Genomic DNA, 21,713 nt, shown 5'->3' with positions numbered 1-21,713 from the left:
AGCAGCGAGGCAACAATCAGTTGAGCGAAAGCAGCTAAGCAAAACAGCGTAGGTAAAATAGCGAAGGTAGGAAAACAGTGAAAGTGTTTCTGCCTAATACACTATGGGCTGAGCAGCAGTGGTGTGACAGTACTTGAAGCTATACTTGAGTAAAAGTACAGATATCATATTCCGAAAGTGACTCGTAAAAGCCAAAGTCACCCGCAAGAAAACGACTTGAGTCAAAGTCTTAAGTAGCTCATATTAAATAAACTTATATCAAAAGTATCTGGTGTTGAAACAAAATAAGTATCAAAATAAAAATGCAAAGTGCTTTTTTATAGTAGGCCTATACAGACACAAAACAACCCAAAATTGTTCTCTTCAGGCTTTATTTCTACTGACTGAAAAATTATAACAAAATATACATATAATGTATAATTTAAAAATGTTGAATCTCTAGATGTTGAGGTTCAAGAAAATGGACTAGTGCATCTGAACTCTAGGACAAAGAACTAACACAACAGAATAAATAAGTGCTTTTGTGTTCGCTTGAGAATGGCTGGGCTAGACATAGAGTAATCTTACTAGCACTTGTAATATCACTAAACATGGACCTTTCACTTCTAACTGCAGCAGTGAATGACACACAATGCCCCTTATGAGATAACCTCAGCAAGAAAACAAGTTCTAGGGTAAACAAAATATGATAGTTTTCTTTTGTTACTTCAACCCGCACACAGTGCTAAGAAAAAAAAATCACTGGACACAGTCCAGTTTTGCTGCAGGTCAAATTTCAGGACCGAATGATGAAGACTGAACTGAACCGAGCCCTGCATGAGCACCCGGATAATTTAAAGGGAATAAATGGATGGGGAATGCGCTCGTGCTGATTAAGTCCCTGCCCTTCTGGCTACCACATCGCTATACTCCATTGGCAGTGTTGTGCAAGTTCATGTCCTCTCATGAACTAGTCCAAAGTTCAGTCTATACAAGTAAACATGAATAGTTCCATGCTTCATAGTTCACCATTTGGAATTCTGAACTAGTTCATAGTTCAGTTCATTTCATAGTTTTAAGGTGGAAAGTGAGAATGAAAGACTTAACTTGTTTTTAAAGAAAATCTTATCCATCACTACCCCTTGCCTTGCAAACTGTACTCATATGTATCAATTCCTAAAAGAAATGTTTTTTTATTTGTTTTAATTATTGCCACTTGCCTGTTTATTTATTCATACCCTGCACGAGAGTTTGCTTTACCTGTTGCTGGGAAATCATACCTTTAAGGCTGCAGACAATGGTTTGGGTCATTTGGGCTGTTGGCAGGGTCTTGGTCTTTTTTTTTTTGACTTTCAATTACTTAAGGATAACTTTTAGGCTAGCTGATGCTTCTGGCCCACATGCCGTTTAAATTAGATGTGGATGAGGCTGACGTCCGGACTTGCTTTTCCAGCGCAGGACTATCGGGCCAACCCAGTACAGAAAGGTGAGATTTTTACTGTCGGAATCTTTATCAGACAGTGTGTAAAAATCCCGCAAATAATAATAAGGTGCATCAGATGTAGTCGCTGAGTTCATGCCTCTGCTTTAATTGCTATTTTTATATGAGGCCGAGAGCTGTTGTCTTGGAATACGTTGCTTGTCGGACTACATGCGTGTGCGATGAATCATGGGTAACGAGTGCGTTTCGAGTTTGCTGGTTTAGGTTAGGCTACATCGCGGATACATTGTAACGGGCACCGAGCAACGACAGTGTGCCGCTCGATTTAGGCCAGCGTCTCTCTCAGGAGAAGGAAAACATTCCGTAAACGTTCAGTTAGACCTCAGATAATATGAACATGTTCACCGTTCAAATTCAATATCTACCGCTTTCGCGTTCAGTTCATCGCTCTCATAAAAAATGAACGCGTTCAATGAACGCCGCTCTTTTTTAACTGCTCATGCAATAACCCTGCCCATTGATGGTTTAGTGAGCTCGGATCGCCTGCCAGAGTTTGTCACGGTTTCTGGCGGAGCGCCGAGAAGACGACTCCCAAACTTGACTATCTAGAGCAGAGGTCTTCAATAGGGGTCCGCGACCCTAGGGGTCCAAGTAGGTACTGCAGGGGTCATGATACATTTTTTGGTTGATAGACATTTTTTATATTTTATTTAATTTTAAATTTTATTATCCAACCACTTTTTTCCCACAAATTTAAATGTCTCTTTAACAATATCAATACGAATACAACATATTGTAGCGAACGGATAAATGGAGGCAGAAGACGTTATCTTTCAGTCAGTACGTAACACTGCAGCCTCATACCTGTACATGTTTAAAATAAAAACATGAATATATGAACTCTTGTGTATTATTTGAATAGCTTACTGAATGGCACACAACAGGGTAGCTTATGTTTATACATGGCACTAGGCCCAGTTTTTAATATAAAACACAATTTATACAATATATATAGTCTGGGGTCCCTGCTCCATCTTCCACCTCAGTTACGGGGTCCTTGCCTGAAAACGCTGAAGACCCCTGACTAGATGGCTAAACCTCCGTAACAAAGCTCTGAAGGTGAACCGCGAGGGATCACTGACAGTTTGCTTCGACTCCCCCCGGCTTCCACTGGCAGCCCGACCAACCTCCATCAGCAAGATACCACAGCCTTGTTGTGCTCCAACACATACAGGGAATCAAACACACGAACCACAGTCCTGCTGAACACCAGCTGTCAAGAGGCAAGGTGAGCTGTACACACACACACACACACACACACACACACACACACACACACACACACACACACACACACACACACACACACACACACACACACACACACACACACACACACACACACACAAACACAAACACACACACACACACTGTACTTTAGCTCACACTGATTTCTGAGAGACTTATTTTAACCTACTTGTCTAATTTAATGCTAAAAAATAGCAAATGTTAGCTGAATACGCTGGACTCACATCAACTGACCTGACTGACTCTTGAGGGCACAGCCTGTGTAAAGATGAAACAGATAAAGACCAGAAAACAAGGCAGTTTATTCCACTTTGTCGTGCTAGCATTCAATTAGCATTGAATAAGCATTTTAGCAAAGCTGGAGGTGTTTGCACGGTGCACACTATGTAATACTGCACCAACACCCAATGTACAGGAGTGTTTGAAGAGCCTTAGGCCCTGGCACCAAGGGACCCAGGCTTAACATTAAACCAAACTGAACCCCGCCTAAAAAGAAGAAGAAACATGAAACTAAACTATAACTCCAATCTTCCGATCACAGAATTGAAGTATTTATATTTAACTCCCTTGTTTTAGCCCCTTGACTCGCTTATTGACTATTGTTGACCCCAAGCTTTCAATTCAAAAGCTGAAACACTTGAAATACTGTGGGGTCAATACATGACACTAGCCTTACACCCGGTATATGCAAACAGAAAATAACACCTGCCACTCTCCTGAAATGCGATCTAACATTCATTTGATATACGTTATTTAAATAAAAGTGATATTTCAATTGGCATTTTGAAATTTATCCACAAATAATAAAACATGTTGATATATTGGGGCTAGTTTATTTTTATCTGAACATGAAAACCAGTAAGTCTCCAAATATTGTGGTTTGCTGGTTTCAATAATCCTCAGAGTCAATTAATAATTCATATAATGTATTGATTATCTTATGATTGCTCATACAATGTGTCTGTAGGGTTTAGAAATCGTCAGTTTGTGCTGTAATAGTAGAGTAGGACTCTGAGGAAATTAGCAAATTAACGGTCAATAATACTGTAAATCCATCTGACAGCTTTAGGCTTAATATATTGTTGTTCTAAAATGTTCTAAAAAAAGCCATATGGAAAGTTGAACATTTCAGCGGAGGTTTCCAGGAGTTGGCTGAAAGAGGAGGATGGCTGATGACACCAGCAGGAGGGTGGACTTCCGGGACCAGTGGGCACTGCACTGCCGCCACGTCCTCCACAGCAAGATAATGGGAGCCACAGCCAGGTTGTTCGACAACCCTTAGTGATGGAACCTGCGAGACACGATTGAACAACTTTCAGTTTCAACACGAGAGAGCCAGTATTCAGCCGAGCGACACTGTGCATCAGCTCAGACCCTTGCCTGATGGACCTGCTTGATAATACACACCGATACTTCAGGGTTTTGTTTCAGCATCTTACCAGTCACATTGAGGAGAAATATTGGTCCATGACTGCAGGACAGGTTGATGGCGGCAGGCTCGAAAGATTAGCAGACTCCACACTTGTAGCATTTTAATCCATGCTGAAGTAGCAGAAATACAAAATACTGTCACACGTGGTTTAAGATAGTCATACCTCCATCTACAACAATCTCTAATTTACAACTAATAATGAAAAAAACATCAGTTTAAACAGATGTTCCCACACATACTGGTTTCTTATCTATAAAGATAATAAAAATGTGCTTTGGTAACTACAGCTCCCAGAAATGTTCCACTGAGAGAATGTGAAGTGAAAAATTAAAGAAAAATATTAGCACATTCCAATTATCATGTATTTTCTTCAAGTCCTTCTAACAGATAGAAAACTGAAGTTATAGAATTAAACATGTAGCCAGATTGCATTTTAAAAATATTCCATTTTTTGGGGAATATTTTAAAATATTTGCATTTGCACATCCATGGAAGACCCAACCTCTTTTTCAGGTTCAGCAAAACATTTACTCATTAGTAACCTTCATTTCGTGCCTTTAAAGCCCAGAATAGAGACACAAACATACACTTTTTCTTACCTGTGACAGCATCACACACAGGATCAGAGCTGCACAAAGACGCATCGTGAACAGGGAGAAAAACAGACTTTTAGTCAACCCCGTGAGGAGAGAGATCTGCAGAGGAGATGTGAACTCCTCCCTTTTTATAGTCCCACTACTTGGTCTTCTTCCAGAACTCGCAGACGTGCATTTCATCACAAGTAAACACTTTGATAAAAAAAAAAAACTGTTATATATGACTTTTCCCATTTGGTATTTTGATGTTTTTATACAAATAAATTAAATTATAACACATAGGTAATATGAAAGTATTTAAAGTTACATTAAATAATTTTTTGTCTCACAGTAGTTTTCTCTCAAGTCGGCCAAGAAGACATCAGAGCAGCTGTAATCTAAAACACTCATTAATTTCAGTTATTCATAGAAATGTTACTTTACCTAATCTACTTAATTTAGTCAAAGCCACTGTACGTGTGCTGTGTGTTTTAAAAAGTTCTGGCTTTGCTGCCATCTTGTGAGCATCTGGTGGCAGTGAGTCAGCTGTATGGGGCCATTATTGTAGTACTAAGTAGTACTTCAAATCTAAATACATATTTTAAGATATTTTCTTTACACATTTTCAAATCTATTTACACACACAGAGATTCTAAATACAGATCCATGTACACGTTCACAAAACATACATACGACAGACATACATACAGACAGACAGGTGTTTGTGAAATTACTATGTAGATGGCAACATCAAACCTTTTAATATTAAAATCTATGTACAAATTAAAGCAACTACGACAGACTTAGTGTATTTTCTTGCAGTCATATTTATTGATTATAGGTAATAACAATATCCCCACTTACACTATGTCTGATTGTTTGTTCATCATCAGGTTCATCAAATAAAGTATGTTTATTATTTTCATGCCATTCATATTTAATGTCAGAGCTTTGTCATTCTTTTTTTTTTTTTTTTTTTAAATCAGGATTCCTAACAAAGCTGTTGTTGGTTGTAAAAAATAAAGAAAAAGGAATAAAAGTTTCATCCTGAGGAATATTGTGTTTGTCCTGATCCAAAACTCCTTTGCACAGGAACTGTGCTAGCCTTACACCGATGGTTAAAAAGAGCAGCATAGAAACCATAACATATTCTCAGCTGAGCCAGAGCAACAGCTTGATGATGGTGATGACAATTGCAGGAGAATGACGCTTGGGACTAGTCAGTGCGGGGCGCTGTTACACAAGTTCCTCACAGCATCCATGGCACTCCTCCACATACCATACTGGTTTGACAGCCCTTGGTAACGATGTTGTATCCTGCAAGACATGATGGGAAACTCCAGCTTCACAAAAACACAATATGATATGAATGATACAGACACCAGACATTTACTACATCCACATATGAAGTAAAAGCATGAAGACACACAGCCCTCTTGGGCAACTGCCCCATCATATATTAAAGAGCTCACAGCCCTCTTTATTATCCCAATAGATCACATGAGATCATTCAGGTACAAGTCTTCTCCTGTGGAACTATTTCCCACTTCCCTGGTTCAGGAGTCCCCATCGCTACGTCTCAATTCATCGTCCGGAGGCTGCATTTGAAGGCAGATTGTTTCAGCGGGGCGACTCAGGCCGCCCCAAATGCCCTTCCATCCCAGAGACATGGCTGGCTCCAACGGCTGAACCTTCCTGGCCCAACCTATCCCAGGAGTCATTGCGCTCCATTGCTGGATCAGGTGAGCCCTGAACCATCCCTTAGTTATGTTGCTTTAGGCCCAGACTGCTGCGGGACCTCCCATCATGCACTGAGCACCCCCAACCGGTTGAGGCAGACGGCAATCTGGTTTCTTCCGCAGAAACGTCTGATGTGAAAGAACAACTCACCTTCTACTTTGAGAGAGAAACAGCGGTTGAAGATGACGGAACAAGATTTGGTGTCTGTGCAGGATTTAGGCTCGCTGGCTGTGCAGGTGTAGCATCTCAGACCACATGCTGCCGAGACACAGAACAAACAACCAGAGTCTCATCAGTGTTTGCTCTTCACAACGTTCACAGAGTTTCTGTTCAGTCGTCTGTGTTCTACAAGACAACGCCCATGAAGGAGTAAAACAGGAAAGGAAACTTAAGTGTGGGTGCTTTCAAAAAAAGCTTTCTTTTAAACATGTATTAAGTTTATACTTTATATTGTGACAGAGTTAAAGTACTTAGCTCTGTCACAATATAAAGTATGTGACAGAGCTAAGTACATTATATAGTCGAGATGTCTTTTTAATTACAGGTAAATGGGAAATGACATCTTGGCTTAATAGTTCTCATCAGGCTGGCAAATGAAAATGAGTCAGTGAGTCCATGTCACTGCTTTCAAATAAGAAAAAGCTCCAACCTCAACGTATAGATGTATAGATCATGTGTCCGTCTCCTCAGATACGAACAACAAAAAACATACCAGAGGCAGGTGTAATGAACCTTCGGATTTTTGGGGCCTGATAAATAAGATACAAATGGAAATACTCTACCTACATTTATTATTTTATTCCTAAGATGTCTTTATCAAACCCAAAGATATGTTGTTAAGGCTTGATATTTTACAGTTTAACCACAAACGGTATCATCGAAAATGCACATATATATTTATAGTCGGCAAACTTGAATGGTAACACCAATGTGTCTGTGAATGGCTCATGTTGGTGGATTTTTAACCAATATATTGGTCAGTTTACATTGTCATTGTTACACTTTGGGTTTTACGAGGATAAGACAAACAATATTCAATGTGTTGCTGTTTCCAGCTGAGAAAACAAGTCCTTGGCTGTTTCATACTAAATGAACAGACATGAGAGTCAATCCTCAAGTGAACAAGCATAAAAATGTTGAACTTTTACAACAACCTTTAACAGCCTTTTAAACATCAACACATTTCTTTCAGTGAAAATGTCAAAGTGCATAAGTTTACCTCAGCTCTTACCTGTGGATAGAGTCGCAAACAGAACCAGAGCTCCACACAGCTGCATCATGAATGTAGAGAGGAAGAGTTTTTTAGAGGAGTGTAGAGAGGCCTTTTCTCTCTCAGCTCAACTTTTCAGCCCCCGCCCCCAGAACTTAGAGATTTGCATTTCCTCACAAAGCTTCCTGCAAAGTGACCTGGATAACGTCAGCCCTAAAGTGACCTCATTGTCCCCCAGACAACCATGATCTGTAGATTAACACTTTACGGAAATGGACACAAGAACTTATTCATGCTGGCAGAGAAAATCTGTCAGATCATGAGAAAACAGTGATGCATTTTGTGACATATCCAAACTTTCACTTCCTGCTTGTGCTTTTCCGCTGAGCAGACAAAACCGTGAATAGAATTAAGAAGCAGAAACAGAGAGGACTCGTGACTCGTAAATCTTCAACCAGACCTGTCATCAGTTTGGTTACTGGTATGGTTAAGAAAATGAGGTTTGAAGAAGATGTAATTAAATGTGTTATTATAATTATAAGTGTGTGTCTGTGTCTTCGACATGCAGCTTGTCCAATTCACTGTTCACATTTGTAGCTAAATCAATCTTGGGTTTTTTTACAATAAAAATAAATAAAGTTCATTTGTGTTTATAATATTGAAAACGACAAATAAAATCTGACAAAAATATACAATTTGATTGAATTCTGTTTTTTTTTCTACACATCTGTCACAATGTTTTGTAGCAATTAGTTTTGATCTAAATGACTAAAAAATATTTATAAACAATGACTATATATCTTTCTACACTATGATCTTTTTTCATGTTTTGTTTAAATGGTGCACTTCATGTGTAGAGACGCATTTCTTAGGAGTTTACTTTGGCAGTTTCACACTTAAAAAGACCTGAAATAAGGTACTCAATTTCAAAACAAAAACATGAGAAGATAATGTAACTACATGATAAATCCTACTGAGAGAAGAAGAAGAAAAACTATAAGCTAATACTATACCTGATGGTTTTTTTTTATCAACTGGATTGTGTAAACTCTGAATTTTCTATTTCTTTACTTGGAAAGAAGGTTGCGAAAACCATGTCACGGTCGACAATTGTATTTTGAAAGTTCTAACCGGAAACAGTTTTATGTTATATCTGATTTGAAGCGTAGGGATTTTACGTCATTTACGCGCCAGTATGATCTCAGCACATGCGCCGCTCTGTTTTGAAAAGCCGGACAGCTGCAGACGTGTGTGTGTTTGTGTGTTTGTTTGTGTGTGTGTGTGTCGCAGAGACGTTCAGACAAACTGTTCAGTTTGGAGAGAAGCGACAGAAGAGATGCCGAAGTCAGTGAAGAAGAAAACCTGCAGCTCTGCCTCCATCAGCAGATACTTCACAGCCCCGAGCAGCTCCAACACACACAGTGGAATCAAACACACGAACCACAGTCCTGCTGGACACCAGCTGTCAAGAGGCAAGGTGAGCTACACACACACACACACACACACACACACACACACACACACACACACACACACACACACACACACACACACACACACACACTGTACTTTAGCTCACACTGATTTCCTGGAGACTTATTTTAACCTTAACCATAGTTACTACTTGTCTAATCTTAACCTTAACCTTAACTTAACCTGAAAACAGGTCTTCTCCTTAAAATATACAGATTTACATTATGGGGACTTTCTTTTTGTCCCCATTAGGAGGATAAGACCCATTATGTGACTTTGTAGACAGATGTAAGTCCCTACACACACATTTCTTAGCCCCTTACCTTAACCATCACAACTACAAGCCTAACCTAAACCTAATTCACAATCAGAATCAGAATCAGAATTCTTTTTATTGCCAAGTATATTTACACATACAGGAAATTGCCTTGGTGTGGTTGGTGCCTTTGGACATAAAAACAACAATCGGACATAAAACAACAATATATACAGAAAAAACAATAGGTTATGTTATGGGCACGTGCGGTGCTAAGGTGCAGTGATTGGTTCTAACCCTAACAGTGTAATATCTTACCCCTCAAGCAGACTCACAGTGAGGACCGGCTTCTTAAGGTCTAAACTAAAAACGCTCCTCACACGTGCTCAGATCAGACCTTAAACCTCAGCTGCTCTCGTCCTGCAGCAGAAACTCTCTTCTGATGAAGACTGTGGTTTGCCAAGGAAACGAGCCAAGCTTTCTCCACATGATCAGAAGTCGGCGGCCTCGCAGGAGGACTGTGAGCCTGAGGCCTGTCAGAAAGGTGAGGGGGTGCATCTCTAATGTGAAGACAGCAGCTACTCCGACTGGGGCCAGACTGTGGTGAAAATGATGTTTAAAACTCTCTCTCTCTTTTCTTCAGAGACGAAGCTCACACGCAGTCGAGGAGCAGGCGGCCTCTGCTCCTCCACCCTGGAGAAGCTGAAAGGCTTCACCTGGGTGACTGAGCCCGGGCTCACTGACACTCAGGGGCAGGAAAAGAAGACTGACGGTGTTGGCAGTAAAATCTGTGATCAAGGAAGCGGCGTCAGGCCTCATGTGGACGATCAGGATCCGCACAGCTATAAACACAGACTTCAGAACACAGAGGAGGAGCATGAGGACGGAGAGGAGGATGAAGATGAGGAGGATGAAGAGGAGAAACGAGAGGGGAGCTCAGGGTTGGCTGCCGCAAAACAGGTAGGTACAGATTATTAAATTTGACTGCATCATATCAATGTGCTTTGAGCAGCAGGTTGACAAAAGGATGAAGGTTCAAGTCCATGACGGAAAGCATCTGCCACAAAGGTGATGCTGCCTTGCTTGTGGAGCTAATTGGTCCATGAGCAAGGCAGCACCATAGGAGGCCAATAACAATGAAGCCTGATGCATCATCTTGGTCCAATTGATTGGTTGAGTTAACTTCCCATCATTGTTGTATGGGTTTGTGTTTAGGTGACAAGAAGCTAATGTGTAGAAATGTTAAAGATATGATGGAGGTGATTGTGAACCATGTGTGTAGATGCTGTTGTCACAACACTGTAAACAATATATCCAGGAATCTCTGTTGAAAATGTTTGTGTATGTTATTTGTGTATTGCTGACTATCAACCTGTAAACCGTTCTATTGGTTCATGATTTCTTTTTGCCCTCTGCAGGGTGTCTTGTTCTCTCAGTTTGTAAATCCAGGAAGAGGAGGAGGAGGAGGAGGAGGAGGAGGAGGAGGAGGAGGAGGAAAGGCTGCAGAGCTAAGTCCGCAGTCACACTCTAGCGCCCCCTCCAGATGCTCAAAAATCGTCTACACTCCGCTTGAGCAGCAGGTCATTGAGCTGAAGGAGCAACATAAGGACGCCTTGCTGGCTGTGGAGTGTGGTTACAAGTACCGGTTCTTTGGAGAGGACGCAGAGGTGAGAAGTACAACCAGTCAAGAAGGACACTGAGAATATGAATTAAATATATATTACTGTGTAAAAGTCATTTCATAATGATGTTCTCTTTTTAATTGCTGAGTTCTAACTGTGTCTCTGTCTGTAACATTTGTTTGTTTTTGTTATTGTTTTTTGCTTTTATGTGAGTTTTAAACTCATCTTCCTCTCTGTCCTTTTAGAAACAACACATTTTAATCAGATTTTTATTTATACACGATCACAATTAAACACGTTATTTAACATTTAGATTTTATTTGTATGAATTTGACCAATAAGCAAATTTTGGAGAGCTCGTCAAACATTTCTGGAGTTTTAAGGGAGAGACGTCCTGTCGGGAGAAATTTGAACTTTCCCTCTGTTTTCTGTTAAGATGACGTGTGTGTGTGTGTGTGTGTGTGTGTGTGTGTGTGTGTGTGTGTGTGTGTGTGTGTGTGTGTGTGTGTGTGTGTGTGTGTGTGTGTGTGTGTGTGTGTGTGTGTGTGTGTGTGTGTGTGTGTGTGTGTGTGTGTGTGTGTGATCAGATTGCTGCGAAGGAGCTGAATATCTTCTGTCATCAGGATCATAACTTCATGACGTGCAGCATCCCCACACACCGACTCTTCGTTCATGTCAGACGCTTGGTTTCCCACGGACACAAGGTAGAATATGTGACATGGTGTTGGTATGATATTACAAAAAGTTTGACTGATGATGGCAATAATAATAATTTAATCTTTAACTTTGTTCATTGTGTGTTTTATCATATTTTTGTCAAATGACTTATACTCAAAATACCAACAACTACTAGGGTTGTGCAGATAAATGATCTAAGTTTTTCCATTCATGTATTTAAATGTTAACATTTTTCTTACTGCTCCATCGTCTCTAACTTCCAGGTGGGCGTGGTTAAGCAGACGGAGACATCTGCCATGAAGGCCTTGGGAGCCAATAAGAACGCTCTGTTCACTCGTCAGCTCACTGCTCTGTACACAAAGTCCACCCTGGTGGGAGAGGGTATCCTTACACACTGTGAATACGTGTCTTTTTCCAGCTCTATGTCTGAAGCTGTGTCCTTGACATATTATTAAGATGTGAACCCGGTCTGCAGACTGGGGGGTGTGGAGGAGGGGGCCTGTGGTGACGAGCTGCTGGACCCTCCCAACAGCTTCCTGCTGTGTATCAGTGAGAACTGGGACAAACTGAAGAAGCAGCTGACTGTCGGGCTGGTGGTGAGTATGAGCTGCATTCAGGCAACTCGTTAATCAGGTCTTTCACTTTTACACATGTTAATATCAACAGTTTATTAGAAAGGTAAAGACGTCTCAGCTTGTTAATACACATTAAGGGTTTGTGCCTTGATCTTGTATTTCAATTAAATTAATTATTTATTATTAGTTTATTTGAATTTTATGTAATTTCTGTCAACCTGTAGTTAAATTAATTAATGAATTTATCTTTGTATATTTATTTATACACACACACACACACACACACACACACACACACACACACACACACACACACACACACACACACACACACATATATAATCTTTAGACATAAAAAAGGACATAAAAAAGACTTTTCTATTCTGTTAATGGATTAATAATTAACTTTCCGTCTATGTATTTATTTCATGGCCAAAACTAGAAAATCCTACCTGCTTATTTTATATTCTTAGGATTATTTTTTAGAAAATGTAGAATATTTGATGAAATCACAAAATTACATATGGTGAAAAAAGTATCCAAACCAGCCCTGATTTGGTTTAAATACATAAAGTTAATGTTACCAACAATGAAAACAATCCTGTTTATCATTTTAGTTTTTATCATTTTCCACTGAAGTGCATCTTTATGTGCATTTTCACTCTTTTTCAACTTTCATATTTTTATGGTGCAGCTACAACAAGATAAACTACTTGAAACCATTTTATTTAGAAGGAAAACTAGAAACAACAAGAAATTGAATGACCCACTTTTCTTGAAATGTGAAGGAATTATTTCATTAAACATGACATTACTCCTGAAATTCAGACCAAGTGGTCGATCACCACAGCACCGAAAGATGTTCCTCTCCACAGTATATGTGTTTTCTCTCTCTATTCATGGTGTGCTTGTGTTTGTGTGTGCAGGCAGTTCAGCCGAGCACAGGAGACGTGTTACTGGACTGTTTCCCTGACGGTCAGTCGCGCTCTGAGCTGGAGGCTCGAATCTTGAAGATCAACCCAGTGGAGATCCTGGTGCCCTCTGACCTCTCGGAACAAACACACAGACTCCTGCAGAGCATCACCAATGCCAGGTAATCTGCTGTCAGGACACCAAGGGGCAGTATTGAGCCATTTTCTACATGACTGTATATTCTCATTGAAGTGTTTGGTGTGTTTGTGAGATTAGATTATTTCACTCGGAGGGATTGTGTTTAGATTTCCCCACTCAGGACAGACAGTGTTTTATGTGGAGTTCTGTGGTCTCAGCGTGGATGAGGAAATCAAAGCAGGTTCATGATGAGGTCATGTTATCATAAGTCAGGTTTTACAAATGATAAATCTGTTTGGCTAATCACATTTACTGTCGATGCTCCTATTAAGAAAAATGTTGGAATACTTATTATTCAGACTAACATATCATCATGGAAAAACACTAAAATACATTTATTGGTCACATTTAAAATGTTACTTTTCAAGTGTTAAAATGCAGGATTTTTTTTATTACAGCCACAAAACCTAATTTAGCATTTATTTGGGAACCTTGGTAAAAAACACAAGACACAAGTGTGATCAAATCACGTGATGTGTGTCTTGTGTGTTTTTGGGTCAAATATGTTGATATACTATATGAAAGTGGTCATATACACAAAGTTATGCAGATAAAAAAAGATACCAACCATTGGAAATGTTATGCATATATAATATATAAAGGCAAAATCAAAAGCATTCAAAAATAGGGTCAACAAACAAATTGTGAACCCATTCTTCCAGCTCATAGTTGAGTTCCCTCTGTCAAGGTTGCACTATCAATACAAATGGTAATGATGAAATTATGCAGCAGTGAAATGATGAACAGATCAGCTCAGTATAAGAAGGTGAAGTACAACAGGGAGTTGTTGCAAAATCAGACTTCTGTTTAATGCAGCTCTAGTTCAGAAGGAGCAGATTTTGTTCATCGATGGACAAACAGCGCAGCCAGCGACAGTAACGCTGAACTGCTGCGTAACAGAAACCTGTTGCCTCCCATCCGTCGTCCTTCCCTCTGCACCCAGCATGTTCATACCGGTGGGGACGGGCTCCTACGGAGGCTGCGTGTGATTGCATTACGCTGTGAAAATGAAACGAGGGAGTGGATTAGATTAGAAGGGGACGGTTGGATAAACAGGACGGATGTCTGTCGCTTTCCACTCCTCGATGGTGCATATAATATTTCAAGTGGCACTTTTCTTTAATTTTTCTATCTTAGTCTGGATTTAATTCAGGAAATTTGAGGTGATTTGTATTCATTCCTCTCTTTCTTTGTCTCTGCCGCTCCTTCTTTTCTCAGCCATCTGTTTTTTTTGATGATTTTAGTGGAGACGGGCCTGTAAAGGCCAGTCCAATTATATTGCTTGAACAGCCCTGTTCTCTCACGTTGTTCTATCAGAGACAAGAATCTTATCTGTTACGTGGCCTGTATCATACAAATACAGGGCAGCTTTGTCTGTTCAGCTCAGACAGAAAATTTATCACATTTCCATTCACACACACACACAATGCTCGGCTAAGTGCGGCCCTTTACAGATCACTACCAATGTCCTCCTCCCAGGACAATTTTCAAGGTGATTAGTTTTTTTTCTTTAATCGTGATTCATCAGACGGAGAAGAACGACACTTGCAATGCATGAATGATTGTGAAATACAGAAGTGCTGATGGGTATCGGCTTTGACTCTAATAAACGTTACGGTGACATAAAGGGGTGACGTTATTTCTGTGGTTGCTGACGTTAACTCGACAGCCTCCGTGTCTCTGAGGTGAGACGGGCCCCCAGGCAACAGGGATGTACGTGTGTGCATGGAGCAGCAGGTAATGAGTCCCTGGGAGGCTGCTTGTCGCCTGGTGAAGTATTGGTTGCTTTACTCATCCTCAGCCTGGTGTCAGGATCAGAGCAGTGAAGGGGATCACAGCGACTGAAAAGCTCAACAGAGATGTTATCGCTTTCTGGCATTTCCAAAGGTTTTAAGTGAATGAATGGCGCCCTGGAAGTTTCTGAGTCCATGGTGCGACAGCAGGCATGTATCAGGATAAATCCCAATACACACCGGAAGAAGTAATAACTTCACAAAGAGCCCTGCCTTAATCTGTTGTGCACACCGACTTCTGATTTGAGCCTTTTGCCATCTTTGGTTGACCATCACAGTGTTGTAAACATTTGAAGGAAAAAAAATAAAAGATCGAGATTTGATAAATTAATTGTTCTCTTGGAAATCAACAAAAATGTTGGAAAACACCCCATCTCACAATGTTAAAGAAAGGGATCGGCCCCCTGATCCGGATCAACACCTAATTTTAATGGGTTCTTCCCTGACTGGAAATCCGCTCTGTAGTTTTTGCATAATCTTGCTTACAAACATACAAACCAGACAGGGGTGAAAACAGCTAAAAGAAAAACAACCTTAATGCCAAAAGAAGCATTGTGCTACTTCCTAATAAAGAGCACTCTCACCCTCGGACCTGCAGAGATGGACAAAACCCAAATCACGGTTTAATAATTAATTTAACTTGTGGAGCTCAGAGTATTGAAACTGGTATTTGAGGGTCTCCTCAGTGGCTGAACTGATAAGAATACCACAAACTGTAACATGGTGAAATATTTATATAATATATAATATAAGAACTAGACATCAATGATCCCCAGTGGAAGAATTCTAATCACTTTGTTCTTCACTTCAGTATTTTCCTAAGTGCCATCGTTGGGGTTAAACTTGCACCCCTCCGCAAAATATCCGGAAAATTTGTTCTGTAGATTTTGAATATTCCTGCTGACAGTCAGATGAATTATTTTATCTGGACTTCTGGGCAGAACTCAAACCTCTGGTCAGCTGTCAGCATGAACCTGAATCAGCATCAATCTTTGTAGTTTCCTGGAAAACCTCAAAGCCTGACCTTGGGCCTGACACTTCATAAACGCCGCTTCCTGTGAGGACTTGTAGAAACGCCGTACGCTGCATCCCTCCGTCCCTCGATCAATACCCGCAATCATCAATGTTCCTGTAAACCTCATAATATGGTTGAATTGACCAGTTAAATGATTGATGGTTGTAGTTGCACTGCATGCTGGCACAATATGTGGTCTATTGAACACACAATCTTTATTTCCAATCCGACAAGTGGCTGAAGGGGTGTGTGTGTGTGTGTGTGTGTGTGTGTGTGTGTGTGTGTGTGTGTGTGTGTGTGTGTGTGTGTGTGTGTGTGTGTGTGTGTGTGTGTGTGTGTGTGTGTGTGTGTGTGTGTGTGTGTGTGTGTGTGTGTGCATTAGGAAACGGAAGACAGAAAATGCTTCAACACTGTGTCCATAGCCACGTGCTTGCCTCGGTTGCCCTGGCAACAACAGAGCAGACAAAGCGGCCGAGTCCTTGAAAGCAGCAAAGCCTCGAGAGTGAATGGAACAATGGGGAGATGCAGGGGAACTGTGTGTGTTTGGGTGTGACTGAGGTTTGCATGGCTTTCATACTACTGCCATGCAAGCCAGATTTCTCTTCAGCCGCAGTACCATGCATTGTGTGAAGCACTTCGTTACCTTGTTTAGATAAGTGCTATATATAAAGTTATTATTATGTGTGTATCCGATGAGTTGAACAAAAGCACGACAGCAACATGAAGCGCTGCTGCTGCGTCTAATTCTTCTGACGGAGAGAAAAACGAGGAGATATCAGATGTTATGTCCGTGATTAGTCACAAGTGTCACTGACCTCTGCAGTCGATGGTGTCGTGCTGCTCTCTCCCCCAGTGCTCAGGCTGATGACCGGGTGAGAGTCGAGAAGAGAGACCGCGCTCAGTTCGAGTTCCCGTCTGCCATGAACACAGTCACCGAGTTCTACTGCCACACTGAGAAGAAAGGTGTGTGTGTGTTCGCCTCTTTTCTTTTCAATCTTTTATTCTATGTCCCTTTAATTCCTCATATTATCATTTAGACTGTCAGACATGCACAGAGGTCCAGACATGTTCCGTAAGTTTTCCAGAGGGGCTGTATGTGAGAACGCAAACGTCCGAGTCGGTTGCTCCAGACGTTTCCTTGAACCTTTCCCCCTGTCTGAGTGAGCTACAGCAGGAAGATGGCATTAAAATTCACAGCGTGGGCATTTTGTTGTTTTTCTTGCATTGCAACAGCTGCCTTAGACACTTTACTGCTTCCCTGTATACTCATTGATTTTACAGAAACGTCCATATGCTTGACGTATTTGTTGTCAATGCAAAAATATACATTTCGGCTGAGCTGGTGGTTTCTTCTCGCACCATTTGTCTGATGGGCTGTGAACAAAACCCCTGTGCTTTCTGCAGTGGGGTTTATACGTCGTATTCAGACACTGCCCCTCGCGTGAATGTTCTGGACATAAATGTCTCAAACCAGCACACTGGACATGTCTGAGGAGGGGGCTTGTGACTCGTGGCTGTGTTTTTGTGTGTTGTGCGTGAAGATGTGACGTGTTGGTGGGTGTGTTGTTGTGTCCCACAGCCTCTAGGTGTCTGTCCAGTGTAGCGTCCATGGAGACTCCAGTGATCTGCTGTCTGGGGCCGCTCATCCAGTTTCTCCAGGAATTCAACTTAGAGAGAGTTTTTAGGAGTGAATGGTAAATACACACACACCTATACATATACTACAATTTCAATAAATAAGAGAATGCATTTCTTAGCTTATTTTTTCCAGGATTTATCTTTTTCTTCTCTCCTAATATAACTTTTTGAGGTTAACACAAAGATAGTATTAATATAGTATATAATATATATACAAACTAAGAAGATAGAATTGCTCTAATTTATGCAAAGTTAAGGTTGAGGAATTTTCACCCTCACAATCTTTACCTTTAAAAACCTGTTGAACAGTAAAGTAGTGGATTACTTTCTGCTTGGCTTTATGTGCCATTTGAAAATAAATGACCTTCTCATTTTCCTGTTCGTGATATTTGAACTAATATTTTGAATGACATTCTCCAGAGTCACATATTAGTAAAAGTGGATAAAACCTAATCTCATTATACTTCTCACATTGTGTAGTTGTGTTGTAATAATCAGTTTGCTCTGAACAGCTCCTTCCAGCGTCTGTCTTGCCGCTCAGAGGGAATGACCCTGAGTGCCACCACCCTGAGGAACCTGGAAATCCTCAACAATCAGGTGAACGCTCATTTTGCCTGTCGCCATAAACAAGCTGTCAGGTAGTAGCAGACAATTAAAGTGACTCAATATCTCAGTATTTAACTTGTTAGTGTATTTCATACAGTCACTGAGACAAGTCACTGGAGAAATCATGTGACAGTCTTACACTGGAGCGTAAAAAATTAATGCGTGAAATAAATTGAAAGAAAATGTTCAGTGACTCTTCAGGCTTCTGTGGGTAACGGCTCAAAAGTTCAGCACGACTCTGCTGCTGTGGTGTGTGCGTGTGTGCGTACGTGTGTGTGCGTACATGTGTGTGCGTACGTGTGTGTGCGTACGTGTGTGTGTGTGTACGTGTATACTATGTAGGATGTCAGCACATCTGACACACAAACGCACACGCACACGCACACCCAGAAACTCATGACTCTTGGAGTTCAAGCCCAGTTCATGCGTTCTCTTCTGACTGCTTGTGGCTTCCATAACCTGCTCCATTGCTTCCACTTCCATTGCTAATATCAGATGCTCTCACCAGCCCTGCTCAGACCTGGTGATGGCATCTGTCCTCAGACCACATTAAGTTGTGTGAACACAAATCCATCCTGGGCCACATCTGAAGAACGGCCTCTTCGGCTGAGCTCCTGTGAGCTGCTCCAGTTTCACAAAGAATCAAAAGTATTTTAATACTTCACTGTGTTTCCCATTCATTTATTTATTTGTGGCCGCCACCTCAGTATTGACACTAACCACCACGTATTGATTCTGCACGATATGTATATATATATATATATATATATATATATATATATATATACATACATATTGGTTGAGTTCTCTTTTATCATTATTAACCAAGTTCACTTATTCTTACTATATCTCTTTTATCTCTACTTCTGTTTTCCTGTTTTTTTCTTATTTTCTTTTCTTTTTAGATTCTTAATTTAGTTTATTCCATACTTTTATTAGTCATTTTATTATATTATATTTAATTTTGTTCTATTTATTTATTTATGTTTATCTCAATTTTACTGCATTAGTCTCAAATTGTTTGTTATTGATTGATGCTCCACTTGGGCATTATATTCAGGCTGCATGTGTGTATTACTGTATGTGATTCATTGCATGTGTGTATTACTGCATGTTTTTTGTATAATCCGTTCTCTCCCTGAAATGACAGACAGATGGTGGCGTGAGGGGCAGCCTGTTGTGGGTGTTGGACCACACGTGCACTCTGTTTGGGAGGAGACTGATGAGGAAGTGGGTGAGCCAGCCCCTCACAGACCCGCAGTGAGTACAGGACATGACCATCGCTGCTCAACTGGTCTTTCTCTGTTTTCGTCTCTTAGCTCCACCATGATACCAAAATACACATCAGGAGTTTGTCTGCTCTGTGCCCGGCTGTCAGGATCACAGACTCATGCTGAGGCCACTTTCTTGCCCTGAATTCAGCCTCTCAGGCAGCGATGATGCCACTTTCATGTCATGTTGTAGAGATGGGAAAGATTCACTTGCTTATGATTTGCAAATTCACATTGATCAGACAACCAGACATGACACATATTTGACAATGTGATACAATAACATCACGTCTATTACCTGGAACAACCGAGGGGAGGCTTTCAGGTTTGATTATCAGGCGCTTTTGCATTGATTAAGTCCAAATCGGCTACATCTGTGCAATCAGAAAAGAATTCTCATTCATTATTATAACTTCATTAGTGAAGTTAACTCCAACGTGTCTTGTACGATCCATTTATTACATCACTGAGCTTGTGTGGATCTGCTTCTCTGGTCCATTTGGATGGATGTGGATCACAGAATGGTTTTGTATGTTTTGGTTCTTTCTGTAGTTTATCAACACAGCTGTTTTAAAATCCTTTTCAACACTTCATGTTTGTCCGGGTCACATGTGCACATTTATACACCATTAATCTGTTTACATGTATGAATAAATCCAGTGTTGGGACCAGAAATATAAATATAAGAAGCCTAAGGCACAATTGTTTTTAAATTCTTCTAATTAAAATATGTTTTTAATCACTGCTGTTTTGAAGAATAAACCATTGCATTAGTTTCTTCTTCCTTAAGTGCATAGTTGAGCTTCACAAGTCACCCGACTGTTATTAAAGAATATCTCAACATCCCATTTATTTTTTTGTGTCTGGTACTTTTAATGAAACTCTCCAAAGCTGCATTAACTCCATGTGAGCCGTGTTACAGCGGATGCAAAAAAACTCCCATAAAGTGAACACTTGCATATTTTTCTCTCGGAGGAGCAGCTGCTCCTCTTTCAGAAACACTGCAGGGTGAACACGCACATAAAAAGTTCTTCTGCTACAAACAACCACTCAGTTATAATACTGCTGTTCTCTTCCTCTTCTCTGCATTGTAATTTTATTATCATCCATGTATTGTCCGTGTGAGTATCAACTTCCCATGTGCTTGTGCGTGTGTGGTCGTCCCTCTCCCCCCCCGTGCGTGGATTATAGCTGTGGATTGGGCACTGCTCTCAGATTAAACAGATACTGTCGCTCCTCTGCAGGATTTCAGCATCATAAACAGATTACACACACACACACACACACACACACACACACACACACACACACACACACACACACACACACACACACACACACACACACACACACACACACACACACACACACACACACACACACACACAGCGCAGAAGCACATGACACGGCCACTCATGCACATTGTGCGCACACACAAATAATACACTACATTCATGATGGAGTGTGAGAACGATGTCCATTTATTTCGTCACTAAGCTTTTCTTCATCTGCTTTCACAGTACTTTTTTTTTTCTGGATGTTTTTGCTCACAGACCAGTTTTGTATTCTGTGGCTTTTATAGCAACTTTTATTGGTGGTTACCTGTAATTTAGAAATCAAGACAGCTCTTTAAAAAGCTTTAACCATTTTTTTCATTGTGGTTTTTACGATCCTGTTAAACTCTCACCAAAAAACTCCTGTAAAAATGTTAAATGTTTATTAAAAACTTAAACACATCTTAATGCCCTCAGCGTTCTGTCTCTGGAGGTAATATGCCAGGAATCCCTTGAAGAAATGGGAAACAAATACAAACTGAAGTAGAAATCACCTCTTTCAAACCACGTTAATCAGTTGTATTTTGGCAACACAAAACACCGTTCTTGGGAAAAAAAGTGCCTCTGATTCAGCCCTTGAAATGTTTATTTTCCTGCACTGATGATGGGAATGGCACATTTTAATTTATTTCACTCTTTGCCTTCCTTTTCATCTTC

The 21,713-nt window shown here is 40.5% G+C and overlaps 1 protein-coding gene and 1 long non-coding RNA gene across 3 annotated transcripts in view; one reads left to right on the top strand and one right to left on the bottom strand.

The window, feature by feature from the left end:
• Window positions 1-6,017: 6,017 nt before the first annotated feature.
• LOC124852460 lies at window positions 6,018-8,021 on the bottom strand. The gene is made up of 3 exons (XR_007032972.1): window positions 7,695-8,021; window positions 6,626-6,733; window positions 6,018-6,052 (listed from the first exon to the last, which is right to left on the bottom strand). It is a non-coding gene; the product is annotated as an uncharacterized LOC124852460 (long non-coding RNA).
• Window positions 8,022-8,864: 843 nt separating this feature from the next.
• The window catches only part of msh3 (mutS homolog 3 (E. coli)), a 38,235-nt gene continuing 25,386 nt past the window's right edge, over window positions 8,865-21,713 (top strand). The window contains exons 1-12 of one of the 2 annotated variants that reach the window (XM_047341389.1): window positions 8,865-9,162; window positions 9,844-9,958; window positions 10,058-10,374; window positions 10,833-11,081; window positions 11,624-11,740; window positions 11,978-12,095; window positions 12,171-12,310; window positions 13,216-13,382; window positions 17,061-17,170; window positions 17,787-17,901; window positions 18,358-18,442; window positions 19,602-19,711. In XM_047341389.1, coding sequence (XP_047197345.1) covers window positions 8,881-9,162; window positions 9,844-9,958; window positions 10,058-10,374; window positions 10,833-11,081; window positions 11,624-11,740; window positions 11,978-12,095; window positions 12,171-12,310; window positions 13,216-13,382; window positions 17,061-17,170; window positions 17,787-17,901; window positions 18,358-18,442; window positions 19,602-19,711 — 1,925 coding nt within the window. In that variant the 5' untranslated portion in view covers window positions 8,865-8,880. Of the gene's footprint in view, window positions 9,163-9,840; window positions 9,959-10,057; window positions 10,375-10,832; window positions 11,082-11,623; window positions 11,741-11,977; window positions 12,096-12,170; window positions 12,311-13,215; window positions 13,383-17,060; window positions 17,171-17,786; window positions 17,902-18,357; window positions 18,443-19,601; window positions 19,712-21,713 lie in introns of both variants that reach the window. The other variant, XM_047341388.1, reaches the window with a different exon arrangement.

The sequence above is a fragment of the Hippoglossus stenolepis genome, chromosome 9, assembly GCF_022539355.2.
Source record: "Hippoglossus stenolepis isolate QCI-W04-F060 chromosome 9, HSTE1.2, whole genome shotgun sequence".
Taxonomy (NCBI): domain Eukaryota; kingdom Metazoa; phylum Chordata; class Actinopteri; order Pleuronectiformes; family Pleuronectidae; genus Hippoglossus; species Hippoglossus stenolepis.
The sequence above is the reverse complement of the archived record's forward strand: the minus strand, read 5'-3'. Positions and strand labels throughout refer to the sequence as shown.